Source organism: Pituophis catenifer, unplaced genomic scaffold, assembly GCF_029215685.1.
Source record: "Pituophis catenifer annectens isolate HBS135680 unplaced genomic scaffold, rPitCat1.0.hap2 SCAF_2, whole genome shotgun sequence".
NCBI classification, from domain to species: Eukaryota; Metazoa; Chordata; class Lepidosauria; order Squamata; family Colubridae; genus Pituophis; species Pituophis catenifer.
Window position 1 is genome coordinate 156,657,976 of NW_027256882.1, and position 17,419 is coordinate 156,675,394.

Sequence of the window (17,419 nt, forward strand, 5' to 3'; positions counted from 1 at the left end):
CTAGTGCTAGTGCTATGGCTAAGACTTCCTCTTACCCCTGCCCTTCATGGATTCTTTCAACAGTTTAGGATATCTTGTTCTTTTTCTGGCTGGACTGTTTTTTAAACAGCAGCACAACACTATACAGATCTCTAAGGTAGCATTTCTCATATTGCTATAACAACAGTATATCATCATCCATGTATCCACAGATACACATTTTCTCAGGCAAAATTTCTGTGTTTCTGAGATGGATTAATGACATTTTCCTTTAAACCTCCTGCATGTATTCAGGGCAGGCAGCAACTGACCCAGATGACTCTGAGGAGGCTGCTGAGGATGAGGAAGTTGCTGAGGAAGAGTTGGCATCTGTGCAGGTATCTGAAAAAGAGTTCAGCTTCCTGGATTACGTGAAGCGGTAAGTTTTTTTCTCAGGCTATTTATCTTCTTTGTGCAAGGAGTATTTCAGATGTTAAAAAATTTCCATGCATTCTTACCCTTACCCATAATACAGGTCAGAGGTGAAATGCTCCCGGTTCAGACCGGATCGTCCAATCCGGTAGCGATGGAGGCGGGTGATTCGGAGAACCGGTAGCAAAAATCCCTGCTCCCCCCTCCCCATGCCCAGCTGAGCCGCGCAATCATCAGAGGCTTTTTTTTTAATTTTTAAAAGCATTTTTTCTACAACCTCTTTGGCAGAAGAGGTTATAGAAAAAATGTTTTTAAAAGGAAAAAAAAGCCTCTGCTGATCAGGCAAGTCAGCTGGGATCGTCAAGCTTTTAAAAGCATTTTTTTTACAAGCTCTTCAGCTGAAGAGGTTGTAGAAAAAATGGTCTTAAAAGTTAAAAAAAAAAAAAGTTGGCCACGCCCACTCAATCATATTAACACCACCCCCCCAGCCACGGCCACAGAACCGGTAGTAACAAATTTTACATTTCACCACAGATACAGATAGTCCTTGATAGTCTGCCCATTATGGTCATATGTTGTGATCTTTTTTTGTGGCGGTCATTAAATGAATGCCACAGTTGTAAAGCGAACACCGTAATAATTAAGCAAAGCAGTGTTTGCTTAATGATCTGCGACTGCCGTTTTGCCAAAAACTGTAAGCGAGTATCGGGTTTTGGCAAAAACTATTATAAAGCTAACTATATGACCATGGGACACTGCAAAGGACCCTACCTGAGGCCGTGTTGCCGAGCACTTACGTTCAATCATGTGACCCTGGAGGGGGCCCAATAGTTGGAACTTCAAAATCAGGTCATGAGTTGTGTTTTCCTGGTTTGTCATAACTTACATAAGTGGCATTAGTCGACTACTAGAAACAGTGATTGATGCATCTGAAAACAGTGAAGAAGCTGAATGTTGTTATTCCCTTGATGTTCTGAGTTCCAGCCTGCGTGCACAAGTAATCTTCCCCTGCTGTTTCCCAGAACATGCCTTCATGTCTGTATCCTGTGGTGCAGGTTTGCTAGTGCGAATGTCGTCAAGGCCTACTTCCTGCTGTTCAGAAATTACCAGCAGAACAGCCCCCACACTAATCACTGCGTGGTCAAGATGTTGCACCGCATTGCCTATGACCTCAAGATGGAGGCCTTACTCTTTCAGCTTTCGGTCTTCTGCCTTTTCAACCGCCTCCTCAGTGACCCTGCTGCTGGAGCTTATAAGGTGAGGTGGAACAGGGATGTGCGTGGTTCGTTATGAGTTGATGAGAGATTAGATTTGAAGTGTAAGATTAAACACAGGGAAGGGAGCAGACGTCCATGTGTACAGGTAGTCCTCGACTTATGACCACAGTCAAGCCCCAAATTTGTTGTTAAGTGAGATGTTTGTTAAGCAAGTTTTGCCCCATTTTACAGCCTTTCTTGCCACAGTTGTTAAGTGAACCTCTGCAGTTGATAAATTAGTAACCTGGTTGTTAAGCAAATCTGGCTTCCCCATTGACTTTACTTGTCAGAAGGTCGCAAAAGGGGGATTCCCATGACCCCGGGACACTGCAACCGTCATAAATATGAGTCAGCTGCCAAGCATCTGAATTTTGATCACGTGACCATGGGGATGCTGTAAAAGTTGTAAGTGTGAAAACGGTGATGTCACACTTTTCAGTACCGTTGTAACTTTGTTTTTTTATAAAAGTTTTTTTTTTATTTTTTAACAAACATACACAAACAAACAAATAAACAATGCATTTTTTCTGAACAGAATATTGGCCGAATCACAAATTTGTACAGTTTTTAATTATCTCCAACACAATTTATATATTTCACTTTTTGCCATAATATTTTTTCTCTCTAATTTTTCTTTTCTTTTCCTTGTTTCTTCTAATGTATAACCAATATTACCATTCATCCTAATCTCTAATCTTAGTCAATTTTTCTTTTTTCCCCTCCTCTCCTTGTTTTCTCCAAGTTAAAACCTTTTAATTTAAAATCAATCATTTTTCTAATACCTAACCTCAACTCTAAATCGCCTATTCAAATATTTTCCCAAGTACCATTGTAACTTTGAATGGTCACTAAATGAACTGTTCTAAGTCAAGGACTGCCTGTATTGCATATGTTTTCTGTAGCAGCGCTTGCCCTCTAAAAAAAACCACAATCTCCAAGATCCGATTGGCCCCTGCTGGTCTTCCATAGAGTTGGTCTTTTTGCTTGTGATCCATAAAGCACTGAAGACCTGGATATGTTCCAGTGCCTGGAGGGCTGGGAACTTAAATCACCCATTAAATCACCCATTGAGTCATTAGATTCGTGTTTGGTGACATATTTGTTTTTTGTTTTTTTTTTCATTTTTCATATCTGTTTATTGTTTTCATGTATTGTTAGTTGCCCAGAGTCAGGTTTTAGGTACATTTCCTCACTTCTGCATTTAAAATGGATAAATGCTGGACGAGCAATGTCAAATGGTGGATCTTTATACAGGTAGTCCTCAACTAATTGAGCCCAAAATTTCCATTGCTAAACAAGGCAGTTAAGTGAGTTTTGCCCCATTTATGACCTTTCTTGCCACAGTTATTAAGTGATGCAGTTGTTAATTTAGTAACACGAATGTAAAGTAAATCTGGCTTCCCCATTGACTTTGCTTATCAGAGGATTGCAAAAGGCGATCACATGGCCCTGGGATACTGCAGCCATCACAAACACATGCCAGTTGCCAAACGTCCAAATTTTGATCACGTGGCTATGTAGATGCTGCAATAGTCATCAGTGTGGAAAATGGTCTTAAGTCACTTTTTTCAGTGCCATTGTAACTTTCAACAGTCACTAAATGAATAGTTCTAAGTCAAGGACTACCTATAATACAAATTGCCTAGGTCGAGGTGGGTGCTTTTTAAAAAACTATAAAAGATATTTCAGGACTTCATCTGCAGCTTAAAATGCATGAATCATGCTATCATGGGCTAATTTGCAGCTCTGAAGCTGCAGCACACCATCTATGATTTAAATATATGCAGAACAGCAGAACACACAGTCCTGCAGGCTTGATAAGCTTCTTCCAGTGGAGAAAAATAGAATATATTGGGATTTCAGAATTCCTAACCAGTATTCATCTGGCTCTTTTTTAAAGCCTTATTTGAATATGGAAATCAGACCGCAACACCTGTGGAAAAGATGTCTGAAAAATAATTGAAAGTTTTAATCCAGAAGTCTCACAAACATATAAATAAATATATATCCCAAATTTCAAAAATAACTTTCTGTGTTCTTAATTTGGACGTGCATCCTACTTTCTCCCACCTGTAATAAAATATCCCTAAGCAGAACTAAAAAAGTACAGAATATAGGTCAGCAGTCTGCTTCACTGGGAAGGGGAGGGAACATTTCATTTGTTCGTTCGTTCATTCGTTTGTTCGTTCGTTCACATTTTTGAACTGCCTATTTCCTTCAGAAAAGAAGAATGTTCTTTAGTGAAATGCTTCCAAATATTAACGGTAGAAATATAGTTAGTTTTTACTTATTAACAATAATTGGGACTAGGGACTCTGTTGCTAAACGACAGGGTCATAAGGCACAATGTCATGTGATTGCTCTGACTTCTGACAGCAGTTTCCACAGTCCCACTTGCCATTGTTAGGTGAATCCCATGTGGTCACAACATCCTGTAGTCATGTTATCAGCATTTACAACTCTATTAACTCTGCTTATCTGAAGCTGGCAGTGAAGATTGCATTTGGCAATCATATGACCACAGGATGCTGTGATGTCCTAATTATGATCCAGTTGCCAAGCACATGAACCGGGATCGTGTAACCGTAGGGATGCAGCAATGACTGCAACTGTGAGGACTCGTCGTAAGCACCCCTTATTCAGCCCCCTTATTGAACTTTGAATAGTTACTGAATGAGCAAATGTTACGTGAGGACCACTTGTTCTGTTCAGTTTTTGGATTTACAACAAACAAAATAAAATGCCTGTAAATTTTAGGAGCTGGTGACCTTTGCCAAGTACATTGTGGGCAATTTTTTTGCCTTGGCATCGACCAACAAAAAAGCCTACATGGAACTGTTGTTCTGGAAAAGCACAGCTGTGGTTCGAGAAATGACGGAAGGCTATGCTGTGTTACAGGAAGATGGAAGGTGAGCACAAGGATTTTGGTTAATACCTAATTTCTACTGGTAGGGGTGGGGAACATTTTGAGAAATGTTGCACTGGATGCTGGACTACTACCTCCATAGTATTGTCTGTAAGTTAAGTATTGAATAACAGAGGGAAATACCTCCAGCCATTTAGACAGTGTTCTCAAACTATGGGAACCCCGGTTTAAGGAAGTTATGCATTTTAGAGGGGCTAATCAGAGTCGTAACAAAAGTTGCTCTTGTTCCAGCCATTGATTTGACCAAGAAAAATGGAAAGGAAAAACCAGGAGTTGCTATCTCATATCCAGGATACTAAAATAGAGCTGGGGGAAAAAAGACAGTTCCTTAATTTCTCTGATCAGACAGGCTTCCAGGATATAAGGACATATGTGTACGTGCATGTGCACACCCCCACCTTCAAGTCACTCCTGATTCCTGGTGATTACCTGGACTAGTCCCTACACTTCTCTTGCCAAGATTTCACAAGTAGTTTGCTGTTGCCTCCTTCCTAGGACTGAGAGAGAGAGAGAGAGAGAGTACTTGTCCCAAAGCCACCAAGCTGACTTTGTGCCCAAGGCAGAATTAGAACTCACAGTCTCCCAGATTCTGGGCTAGTACCTTAACCACTGCACTAAATTGCTTCTCATAGATAAGGATATCTACCTATGAATATGAAGCCGCTGGGTGATGTCATCCATTGGCAAGGGGTTAGTTATCATCAATATGATAACTTGGCTACACACCGCTGCCCTGCCTGACCAAATAATGCTGCCTTGGTTCTTTCTCAGTATCTGGAAGTTGTGGTGATCTGGATGGAGGAAAAAAAAAACAGGCTTTGACTTAATCATAGTAAGACAGGTGGCTGTGGGGTTTGTCCTCCCTCCCCTCTCTTCCCCAGTATCTGGATCTGAGGATTTTCTACCTTTGGTTCCGAGTGAGGCTGGACACCCCGCACTCAGAGCTGATGTGTGATTTGTGTTGTTTTCATATAACTCCATCTTGTATCGGGAGGCCCTCGTCATAGTCATACATTCTTTAACTACATCCTGGTTGGATTTCTGCAGCTCTACCTGGAGCTGTCCTTGAAGACCACCAGCAGCTGCAACAAGTCCAGAAGGCAGCAGCATGGATAATAATGGGTACATCTATGAGCCCCGGTGGCACAATAGTTAGAATGCAGTACTGCAGGCTACTTCTGCTGACTGCCAGCTGCCAGCAGTTTGGCCATTCCAAGTCTCAACTGGCTCAAGGTTGACTCAGCCTTCCATCCTTCCGAGGTCGGTCAAAGGAGGACTCAGATCGTTGGGGGCAATAGGCTGACTCTGTAAACCTCTTAGAGAGGGCTGGAAAGCACTGTGAAGCAGTATATAATCTAAGTGCTATTGCTATTGCTAACGGGTGCACCTCAACATGCCCATGTAATGCCACTATTCTGCAAGTTGCACTGGCTCTTGATAGGCTTATGGGTGCAAATCAGGGTGCTGGTTATCACCAATAAACCCTACCTGGCAGAGGACAGGTTAACTTTAGATCAACATGTAGGAGGCCATATCAAACAATGCTGGATGCCATCCGTTCTACATAAATCCAGAAACCCTACGAATGTTTTTCTTCCTGCAGAAATGTTCAAATTTTAGATAATATTTCATGGGGAAATTTTCTCAGTAGGATATTTTTTTCCTTCGCAGTTCTAATTCACACAAGGCCTGGACTGAAAAAGAGGAGGAGGAACTTCAAGAGCTCTACCACAAATATAAAGAAGTGGAAGGTAGGTACTTAATTGCCGGGAGGGGACATCGGAAGAAAAGCCAACTGAAAAGCAGCGCAAGATCAAAACTCACTTTAGGGCCTTCCATTCGGTGGCTGATAAGAATGTAACTGAATGCTTGGGATGAGCTTGAAACTTTCATTAGAAAAGTTTGGGATCCCATAAGGAAGACTCTTATTTGGTGGCCCACTGCAGAACAGCCTCCAGTATATTCCTGACTCCTCTTTTTTCGGAGCTCTAGTTTTGAAATGAAAGAGAATTTTCTGTTGGAAGAGATTTCCAGATCTTTTTCATAAACAATCCCTATGTTGATGTCCCAAGCTGCCATTCTTCAGTTGATAGGTTTTCAAATTCCAACCTGCTCTATAAAGCCGGGCAGCATTGTTCTAAGGGTTCAGATAAGTTCTGGTTCTGTGGGTGGTTGTTAATAGTTTAGTCCTGGGTGCTCTGGTGGGTTTGTTTTTAATCTTGTAAGTCTCCCAGAGTCACTTGTATGAGGTGGGAAACTGTATAAATGATCTAAATTAAAGTTCTTTTCATAATTGAACACAAGGCAGCATTAGCACAATCCTTTTATCCTGGCACGTCAGACTGGATTGTCAGAGCATGCTGTGTTAATGCAGCTCTTATAAGAGAAGGTTTTCTTCACATTTTGTTCTCCTAAACGAAATAAGGGAAAGGAAGTGGGTGTGTGTAAAAATGGGAAGTGTAGTTTTGAAACTGGTGCTGTATTGCAGAAAACCTGAAGGCTACTGGTCAGCAAGAGTGATTGTAGTGGCGGAATTGTAGTGGCATTTAACCATGGAGAGGATTATCGTTCTACATGCTACAAATGGCTATCGGAGCCATAACTAGGCACGTGTGTGTATAGGTAGTCCTCGGTTTATGTCCACAATGGAGCCCAAAATTTCCATCCCTAAGCAAGGCAGTTATTAAGTGAGCTTTGCCCCATTGTATGATCTTTTTGCCATAATTGTTAAGCAAAACACTGCTGTTAGTAAGTGAATCGTGTGTCCTTTAAGTGAATCTGACTTCCCGCATTGACTTTGTTGTCAGAAGCCAACTGGGAAGGTAACAAATGGGTACCACATAAACACATACCAGTTGCCAAGTGCTCGTATTTTGATCATGCAACTGGGGATGCTACCCCAGTCGTAAGTGTGCAAACTGGCTATGTCACTTTTTTCAGTGCCATTGCAACTTCAAATGATTGCTAAGTGAATGGTTGTAAGTCGAGGGCTGCCTGTATAACGCCCAACCCAGCTTTTTTCCTTCTCTCCACCGTCTTAGCCAAAATCCAAGCACCGGGTGTTCTGTTCCTCTCAAAGTCTTGTTTTTCAACCCCTCAGGTGAAGATGTCCTTGATAACATTCTGTCACATATCGGCTCTCATCACCGAGGACGAAAGCGGGTGGCCAGGAAACTGGTACAGTTGGGGTTGGTGAGCAGCATGCGAGACTTTCCTCAGGAGCGGTAGGTCATGTTAACACTTCTCATGAATTCAGGATCTTCATGAACATATTTTTTTTTTAAAAGCAAAATGATCAGCATGGATTGATTTGGATGCAAACCGATGTTACTAGGAAAGGCTCCGATTCCTTGAGATGAGCTACCGAAGTCTCTGTTCATAGCTCTTTCTTAATTTGATAATTTCAACCATGTTTCCCTAAACGGAGCTCCATCTTTCTACCCTTTAGTCTTTTGCTTACCTTGATTGTGTAAGCAGAAAGGTGTTGCTTGTGCTACTTCCATCACGCTTGCTGAGCGAATACCTTTCCTTGGCCAGGAGCTGTAGTAACAAAAGAGACATTGGTGGGAAGAATGCTTAAAGGATGAAATGGGTGGTTTGCTTTGCCTCTTAACAATTTTTTATGATTCTTCAGCTGTTGTGTGTTTTATTTCTTACTTTGCATCTTATTTATTTTAATGTTGGGAGCCACCCAGATGGATTGCTCACATGTTCTTGAGATGGATGGCTATAAAATGTATTTTATAAACAAAACAAGGATATGTACGTTGTAGCGGTGGTGGGTTGCCCCCGGTTTTTCACCGGTTCTATAGAACCGGTAATAAAACCGGCGGGAGGCTCCGCCCACCAACCCCAATGACATCAAAATGCTTCTGCGCATGCGCAGAACAGCACGTGCAAGAACGAGTAAAGCGAGCATGCACGCGCGGCCCCGTTGCGAACCGGTAGTAAAGGTAAGTAGAACCCACCCCTGAGTTGTAGGATATAGATAGTTCTTGGTCAATGATGGTAATTAGGATCAGAATTTCCATTACTAAGCAATGCAGCCATAAAGAGCGACATCATGTGACTGTATCACTTGGTGACGGCAATCCCAGCACTCCCTGTTTGCCATTGTTAAATTAGGCAGTTAAATGTGAGTCCCAAGAGACTCACAGGCAGCTACAGTCCAGGAAGGTCAGGAGTGGCTCCTGCCAAGCAGGATAGGAGGCAAATAACTTGCCAGAGTGACTAACAACCTTTCTTGCCAGCTTCCCCATTGATTTTACTTGAGGGAGGCTACCAGGGAGCATCACAAATGATGATCATGTGTGTACAGGACACTGCAGCTGTTGTAAGTGCGAACCAGCAGCCAAACTCCCAGATTGCGATCCTGTGATGGTGGGGATGCTGGAACTTCAAGGGCTGGCCATAAGTACCAGTCGTTCAGCACCATCGTTATTTTGGAAACTAGTTAAATGAGAACTACCTGTAGTTTTGACTCACTTAAAAAACAAAACAAGCCATAATACCCCCTCCCCATTTTGCATTTTGCCTAGAAATCCTAGCCCCACTCATTTGGCTGTTGTTACCATTCTGCCCACTGTGGCCTCTGTTGCCCAACAAACTTAATATAGGCCCTTAGCTGCCAAAATATTGCTTTTCTCCATTAGAAGATTGAACACCTTTGAAAATGAAACCAAAAAAACCCAAGCCTACATTTTGATAGAAGAATTCAACTCTTGGGTATTTTTTATTGAAAAAGCCGCCTGTTGCAACCTCTACTGTAGTGACAAGCCTGATTAATTTCCTTCGGCAGGAAAGGGACTCGCATTGTGCTATGGACAGAGGAGCAGGAGCTAGAACTTCGCCGACTCTTTGAAGAGTTCCAGGACTCTGATGGTGAGACTGCCTGGCCGATTAGCCAGAACTTCATCTGCACCCAACATAGAGCTCTGGTGTCTGGAGGCGTGAGATAAACTGGGTGGAGATGAAGGAGCTGGGACCAGAAATGTTTTTAAGGCCTCATGAACTTTTTTGGTGGTGAATTCTCTACTAGGGAGGGATTATTTTTCAGCGAGCCTCCTAAAGCCCCCCTCTCGCAGGTCTGGCCCTCTTCTTTATCGAGGGCCTATCTCGATGATGGACTTTGGAGTCCGGAGAGATGGCATACAGCAAAAAGAGGGTTATGGGGTTTTTTAGGGAAATTTCTTAATAAGATTTTAAGGGATTCTGGAAGGGGGGTAAGTTGCGTGGGTTCAGGGGAAGACCCGCGGGGGAGGGTATCTGAGCCAGCTGAGGGACATGACATGGGAGGTGCGGACTCGGGGGTCAAGGAGATGATTAGAGCTTACGATTCAGATGTCCATAACATCGATACTGTAGGTGGGAGGGGCAGATATGGCGGGAGCAGGGGGCCACATCATCTTACGGGAGTGCGTCCTCGCTGGTTGCAAGCGGTGGCGCGCTCCGGCCCTCAAAGCTCTTCTCGTTCCCCAGGTTGTACGGAACCTCGGGCCCCAGGCCTTCGGCTGATGCTATGCAACGCCAGGTCCATTGTAAATAAAGCCCCCCTCATTTGTGATCTTATTCAGGAGGGGGGGTGCGGACCTGGCGGGAATTACGGAGACCTGGTTGGGCCATGAAGGGGGAGCCCCCCTTGTTGATATGTGCCCACCAGATTTCCGTGCTTTCCATCAGCCAAGGTCTCAGGGGAGGGGCGGAGGGGTGGCGGTTGTTATTAACGAAGGTCTTGGACTGAGGGAGGCCACTGTTCCTCAGACGGCTGGATGTGAGTCCCTCCTTGTGAAGTGGGGTCATAGGGTGCAGTTGGGCTTGCTGGTCACGTACCTGGCTCCCTGCCACGTGGCAGCAGCCCTGCCTGAGCTGCTTGATGTTATAGCCGCGGTGGCGGTTGACACCCCCAGGCTTATGGTCATGGGGGATTTTAACCTGTCATCTGTTGGCGAGACGTCTGAGATAGCTCGGGAGTTCATGGCTTCCATGACGGCTATGGACCTGACCCAATTAATTTATGGCTGTACTCACATGGGGAGACACACACTGGACCTGGTTTTTGTCTCTGGACAGCGGTTGAGTGATCTCGAGATAGGGGATATAGTGATTGAACCCTTGTCATGGTCAGATCACTCCCTCCTTCGCCTTGACCTCCGAACCGCCATACCTCGCCGCAGGGAGGCGGAACCGACCAGGTGGTTCCGCCCCAGGCGCCTGATGGATCCTGAGAGATTCCAGATGGAGCTTGGGCCATTTCCTGAGGTTCTGGCACACGACTCGGCTGAGGACTTAGTGGCCGCCTGGGATAGAGCGGCAGCTGGGGCTTTAGACCGAGTCGTGCTTTTGCGGCCTCTGACCCGGCGCCGGTCTCACCTGGCTCCTTGGTATACTGAGGAGCTGAGGGAGATGAAGTGCCGGAAAAGACGCCTAGAGAGCAGTTGGAGGGCTAGTCGTTCTGAATCCGATCGAACACTGGTAAGATCTCATATTAAGAATTACCTAGTGGTGATAAGAGTAGAGAAGAGTAACTACTTTTCTACTCTTATTGCGTCATCAGATAATCGCCCAGCCGCCCTGTTTAGGGTGACCCGCTCCCTGCTCCATCAAGGGACGCGGGAAGATCCCTTGGAGGGTAGAGCTGAGGATTTTGTACAATATCTGTATGACAAAATCGCTCAGATTCGGGAACAGCTAGACTCTGACTGGATTGATCCAGGGGAGATGACAAGGGCAGGTCCTGAGAATATTATTTGGGAAGAGTTTGATCCTGTGACTCCCGAAAGCGTGGATAGGATACTGAACAGACTAAATGCGACCACATGTTTATTGGACCCGTGTCCCTCCTGGTTGGTACTGGCCTCCCGGGAGGTGACGCGAGGCTGGCTCCAGGAGATTATAAATGCTTCTTTGAGTGAGGGTGTCTTTCCCACCGTCTTGAAAGATGCGGTGGTGAGGGTCCTCTTAAAGAAGCCCTCCCTGGACCCAGCTGTGTTAGCAAATTATCGTCCTGTCTCCAACCTTCGCTTTGTTGCGAAGGTTGTTGAGAGTGTGGTTGCACGACAACTGCCTCAGTACCTGGATGAATCGAATTATCTAGATCCGTTCCAGTCGGGCTTCAGGCCCGGATACAGCACAGAGACAGCATTGGTCGCATTGGTTGATGATCTCTGGAGGGCTCGGGACAGGGGTTGCTCCTCTGTCCTGGTCCTATTAGACCTCTCAGCGGCTTTTGATACCATCGATCATGATATCATGCTGCACCGGTTAGAAGGAGTGGGGGTGGGGGGCACTGTTTTACAGTGGTTCTCCTCCTTTCTCTCTGACCGGTCGCAGTCTGTGTTGACAGGAGGGCAGAGGTCGACCCCGAGGCCCCTTATATGTGGGGTGCCGCAAGGATCGGTCCTCTCGCCCCTTCTATTCAGCATTTATGTGAAGCCGCTGGGTGAGATCATCCGTGGTTTTGGGGTGAAGTACCATCAGTACGCTGATGACACCCAGCTGTACATCTCCACCCCAGACCACCCCAATGATGCCCTCGAGGTGATGTCCCGATGCCTGGAGGCCGTACGGATCTGGATGGGGAGGAACAAACTCAGACTCAACCCATCCAAGACCGAGTGGCTGTGGTTTCCGTCGTCCCGATATAGGCAGTTGGCGCCATCTCTGACTATTGGGGGCGAGTCGTTGGCTCCCACAGATGGGGTTCGCAACTTGGGCGTCTTCCTGGACTCGCGGCTGTCTTTAGAAGAGCATATGACGGCCGTGGCCAGGAGGACTTTCTATCAGGTTCGCCTGATTCGCCAATTGCGTCCCTTTCTGGATCGGGACTCGTTACGCACGGTCACTCACGCCCTTGTCACCTCACGCCTGGATTATTGTAATGCTCTCTACATGGGGCTCCCCTTGAGAAGCACCCGGAAGCTCCAACTGGTCCAGAATGCGGCCGCGCGGGTGGTGACGGGAGCAATGTGGCGCTCTCATGTGACCCCCCTCCTGCGCGAGCTACACTGGCTCCCGGTGGTCTTCCGGGTGCGCTTCAAGGTTTTGGTTACTATCTTTAGAGCGCTCCATGGCTCAGGGCCAGGGTACTTACGAGACCGCCTCCTGCCACCAATAGCCTCTCACCGACCAGTTCGCTCCCATAGAGAGGGGCTCCTCAGGGTGCCGTCAGCCAAACAATGTCGACTGGCGGCCCCCAGGGGGAGAGCCTTCTCTGTGGGGGCACCTGCCATCTGGAACGGGCTCCCCCCGGAGTTACGAAAGATCCAAGACTTACGCATCTTCCGCCGTGCCCTGAAAACGTTTCTATTCCAACAGGCTGGTCTGGCCTAACTCTCCCTTTTAAATTGGCTTTTAAATCGGGTTTTTAAATCGGGTTTTAGATCTCTTTTAGATAAATTTAGATGTTTTGGTTTTAATTTTTTTTTGAGCCTAAATTATTTAATCTGTTTTTTAATAGTCTTTAATTTTTATATGTCTTTGTATTATTTATGACTGTTCACCGCCCTGAGTCCTTCGGGAGTAGGGCGGTATACAAATATGATAAATAAATAAATAAATAAATAAATAAATAAATAAATAAATAAATAAATAAATAAAGCTAAGAGTTACTCATCTCTGTTTGGCAATCTCTGCTTCTTCTGTCTCTCAAGTTTTGAATTGGCTTCTCTGAAATAATTATAAGTAGTCCTCGTTTAGTGACCACAATTGGGACTTGCAACTTGGTTGTTAGTGAATAGGAATTTCATATGACGTCTTATTTACTTGCTCTGGGTCACTCAATAAACTGAATTACTTGGAACCAGCAGTGGGAACTAAATATGCTGATATACTCCTTCTGTTTGCTCACACTGCCTTTGCCTTTTTCCTCCCTCTGTAGATATCCTATCCAATGTAATGAAGCACATCACAGCAAAACGATCCAAAGCCCGCATTATTGAGAAGATGCTTAGCATGGGGCTGGTGTCTGAGCGTAAGGAGCTTTACAAGAAGCGCAAGCGCAAATCTGGTTCGCTTAGATCGGTATGCTACCACCCCCCACCCCAAAATCCTTTTTTCTATCTGCACACCTCACTTTGAAAATGTGAGCGTGCCCACATCTATGCATCTACAGCGTCATAAATCCTGGGCTAGTTTGATTTATTTAATAGTAGGAGGGAAGGGGTCTATATTAAGCTCTCACAGATGCAGTTTCTCAGATATGATCTTCTTTGAGTTTTCCACCAAAGATGCTTTTTTAAGACGCAACTGTTAGAACTGAAGAAGCTTCTTGGATGAGAAGCAAAAAGTCTTCAAGGAAAAACAAAGAAAGTCTAGTTGCCTCTTGAAAAAGGGACAACCATGACCTGGATGACTGAGAATCTCCATAGTTGATCTTTGAGCTTCCTTCTTTCCTTCAGCTCTACTTCTTCAAACATGCCTTCTTTCTCCAAAAAAAAAAAAAAGGGTAGAATTGTTATTCTAGTCAAATTGACATTTGCTTCAATCTGTCAATCTTTTCTATCTGAGCCTTTCAAAATATCAGTTAAAACAAAAGGAATATCCAAAATCTTATCTTTCGTTTAATATAAAATGTCCCCCAAGAGACTAATTTGAGTCAGCCAAAAATACTGGGGGTGATAAAACTGCTGTTATTACATCTGAGGTAATTATTGTTTTACTCTCTAGTGTGGATTATTGAAGGAGGAACTCCCTAATTTAGCATCTCCTGCTGTTCCGTACTCTTAAGAGATAGACTTAAATATCTTTCTTTCAGAATAAGGCCTCGTTCCCTAAAGATTCTGAAGTGCCTGACCTGGATGAGGTAGATGACGAAGATGAAGAGGAAAAAGATGATTTGGATAGTGAAGAAGAAGAAGAACACGAAGAAGAACTGGCCAAGGAGGATGCTGGAAATGACAAGGACCAAAAATCCTGGGGCGGGTGGTCCAAGAAAATGTGGGGAGATGCTTCAGATCAAAAACTTGTGCAAAGCCTGAGACAAGAAGGTGAGAAATTGGTCTCCCTGATTACAAAAGGAAGAACTACAGTATACTGTGATGATGCTGTCTAGTGTCACAGAATTGTAGTGCTGGGACACAAACTCAGCTTCCTAAACTCCCAGAATTTCTCCCTCTTCAAATGATTTCTTTAAAAAATTCTCCAGATACAGTATCTCCTGCACAACCACCCAGAGTGGTGTGGAGTATGAGCTAACCAAATTGCCTAACCTCCAAACTATATAACTTTGCATCCCTAGTGGCTATAGAAGAGGTTTATCAGAAGAGATAAGTAATCTGATTGGGGGTGGGAGTTTTTGGAGGCCGCTAATTGATGTAATGGTGGCTTTTTCCCATTCATTTCTCCCATAATCCCCATGTGTTATCCATGTTTTCATATGGACCTAAGCTCATCTATTAGAATGTATTTTATCTCTTTGACTTAAATGGGATTATTTTTCCCTTTCATAATTTCCTTTTCACTTCTCCCTTCCCCATTATCCTTGCAAATAAGAAGCCCCAACTCCTAAGAACAATTTTCCCAAATTGATCTTTTTTGTGATGGGCTTCAGGTCATGAAAGCCTACAACAATCTTTTTTTCTGGTTTTGCTGGTATTCCTGTTTCTAAAAACTTTGATACATTCAAGTGTAGTGTTTTTTTTCTGGGTTCTCCCACAAGCTGTGTTCTGAAATGGGACTGCCCATTCCATGACTTTTTCCTTCTCTTTGTGTAGAGATGGCATTCAGGAATACGATAATGTGGATCTTTAATCTAAGAGGACTGCTGATGGATATCTGAAGGGAGAGGGAGATTTTCAATTTGTGTGATTATATTCATATAAAAGTGTCTGATATCCTGATGTCAGTTATGTAATTGGGGCACCTGTAAAATTAGATCATTGTGTCTGTATTATTGTTGTTGTTGTTTGCATCCCTGGGCCTGCTCACTTTCCCATACAATTTCAACCCACAGGTTTTGCTGGCCCCTTGCTCTGGCTTCAAAACAGCCTGAACAGAACAGCTGCTGCCCGAGGAGAGTATGGTAAATACAAACAAACTGGGGTGTTGATTGATTGATTGATTGGTTGATTTGACAAAATTTATTTGGCTGCCCATCTCATTCAAAGTGACTCTGTCAATAAAACCAGGAATTAAAACATTTTTACAAAGCCTTTAAAATAATAAGAATATATAAAATGAGATCATGAAAGTGAGGATGTTACATACAAAGCAATCAGCATGCAGGCTTCCCCATTATCAAGGCATCCCCCAGACTTGCTGAAAAAGATACATTTTGAAAATTTTCTGGAAGGCCATAAGGGCTGGTGATAACTTCACTTCAGAAGCAAAGGTGTTCCAGAAATGGTTCGCCTCTTAGGTCCTTTCAGATGGAACTCTTTCACAGACTGAATCACAGCATGCCTTTCCTGCCAGATCTTATGGGACTGGTTAATGTAATATAGAGAAGGCAGTCCCTCCGATACCCTGGTCCCATGCCAAATAGGATCAACCCCAGCTCCTTGATTGGACAATTGGACTGGCAACTGGACAAGATTGGACTGGCAACTTGGACAAGATTGGACTGGCAACTAATGCAGCACACAGAGCAGAGATGTAACATGTGTCTATTTAGGAATGCCCATAATTACCCGAGCTGCCACATTTTGCAGCAGCTGAAGCTTTTGGATACTCTTTCATGTAGAGTATTTTACAGTAGTCCATTTGGGAGGTGACATTCCTATATTGAGCATGAAGAGTTGGCTATTTCATATTACTAATTAAGCCAATCTTCATAAAGTATTGCCCAGGGCTAAGCTCTAGGTTTCTTCTCAGGAAAGAGCTACCTACTCCCAAGTCCCGCAGGGAGGGCATTCTTCGGCTTGCTCTAGTTATAGCTGGATAGATTTTTGTTTCCCCAGGAAGTGCCCAGGCTGTTCCTTTGGTGCCATTGACTGAAGAAACCGAAGATGCCATGGAGCACAAAGATTTCCAGGAACTGCTGTGGAAATTGGGGGTGCGATCTCCAGCCAATGAGCAGGTGAGGGTTTCTGTGTGCTTTCAGGGCTGATCTTAGATGCTTATAAAACTTGCCACCATTTTTTTTAAACAATTCATTAATTATTATTCTACTTTTATTATGTTTATAATTAACTCAAGGTGGCAAACATAACTAATACTCCGTCTTCCTATTTTCCCCACAACAACCACCCTGTGAATGGGTGGCGCTGAGAGAGAATATTGTCTCTTCTGTTATATAAGAAAAAATGAAATATAAAGGGAGTAATCATGTGAAGCATTATTATATTATATTATATTATTAAATTTCTATACCGCCCTTCTCCCTAAGGAGAAGGGCGGTGTACAGCCAAAATTAAAAAACAGGCAGTACAAATATTTAAAAAACAATTAAAAGATATATAAATTTGGCCCAATTAAAACTCACTACCAATTAAAAGATTTAAAAATTTCTTCTTAAGCCAGCCCGGCTTGCTTGAAAAAATGGGTTTTAAGGGCACGACGGAAGGCACTGAGGTCTTGGATTCTCCTTATCTCTGGGGGCAGCTGATTCCAGAGGGTAGGTGCCCCCACAGAGAAGGCCCTCCCCCTGGGGGTCACCAGCCTGCACTGTTTGGTTGATGGCACCCCGAGGAGGCCCTCTCTGTGGGAGCGCACGGGTCGATGGGAGGTCGTCGGTAGCAGCAGGCGGTCTCAAAGATAGCTAGGCCCTATGCCATGGAGCGCTTTAAAGGGATAACCAACACCTTGAAGCGCACCCGGAAGACCACCAGGAGCCAGTGCAGCTTGCGCAGGAGCGGTGTTACATGGGAGCGCCATGCTGCTCCCGTCACTACCCGCGCTGCTGCGTTCTGGA

General features: G+C 44.3%; 1 protein-coding gene across 1 annotated transcript in view; it reads left to right on the plus strand.

Annotated features, from left to right (window-relative positions):
- The window catches only part of TIMELESS (timeless circadian regulator), a 46,324-nt gene that overhangs the window by 18,301 nt on the left and 10,604 nt on the right, over positions 1-17,419 (plus strand). The window contains exons 16-25 of the mRNA XM_070934870.1: positions 274-397; positions 1,446-1,647; positions 4,404-4,555; positions 6,244-6,323; positions 7,673-7,796; positions 9,371-9,453; positions 13,448-13,590; positions 14,324-14,555; positions 15,521-15,589; positions 16,467-16,585. Coding sequence (XP_070790971.1) covers positions 274-397; positions 1,446-1,647; positions 4,404-4,555; positions 6,244-6,323; positions 7,673-7,796; positions 9,371-9,453; positions 13,448-13,590; positions 14,324-14,555; positions 15,521-15,589; positions 16,467-16,585 — 1,328 coding nt within the window. The remainder of the gene's footprint in view (positions 1-273; positions 398-1,445; positions 1,648-4,403; positions 4,556-6,243; positions 6,324-7,672; positions 7,797-9,370; positions 9,454-13,447; positions 13,591-14,323; positions 14,556-15,520; positions 15,590-16,466; positions 16,586-17,419) is intronic.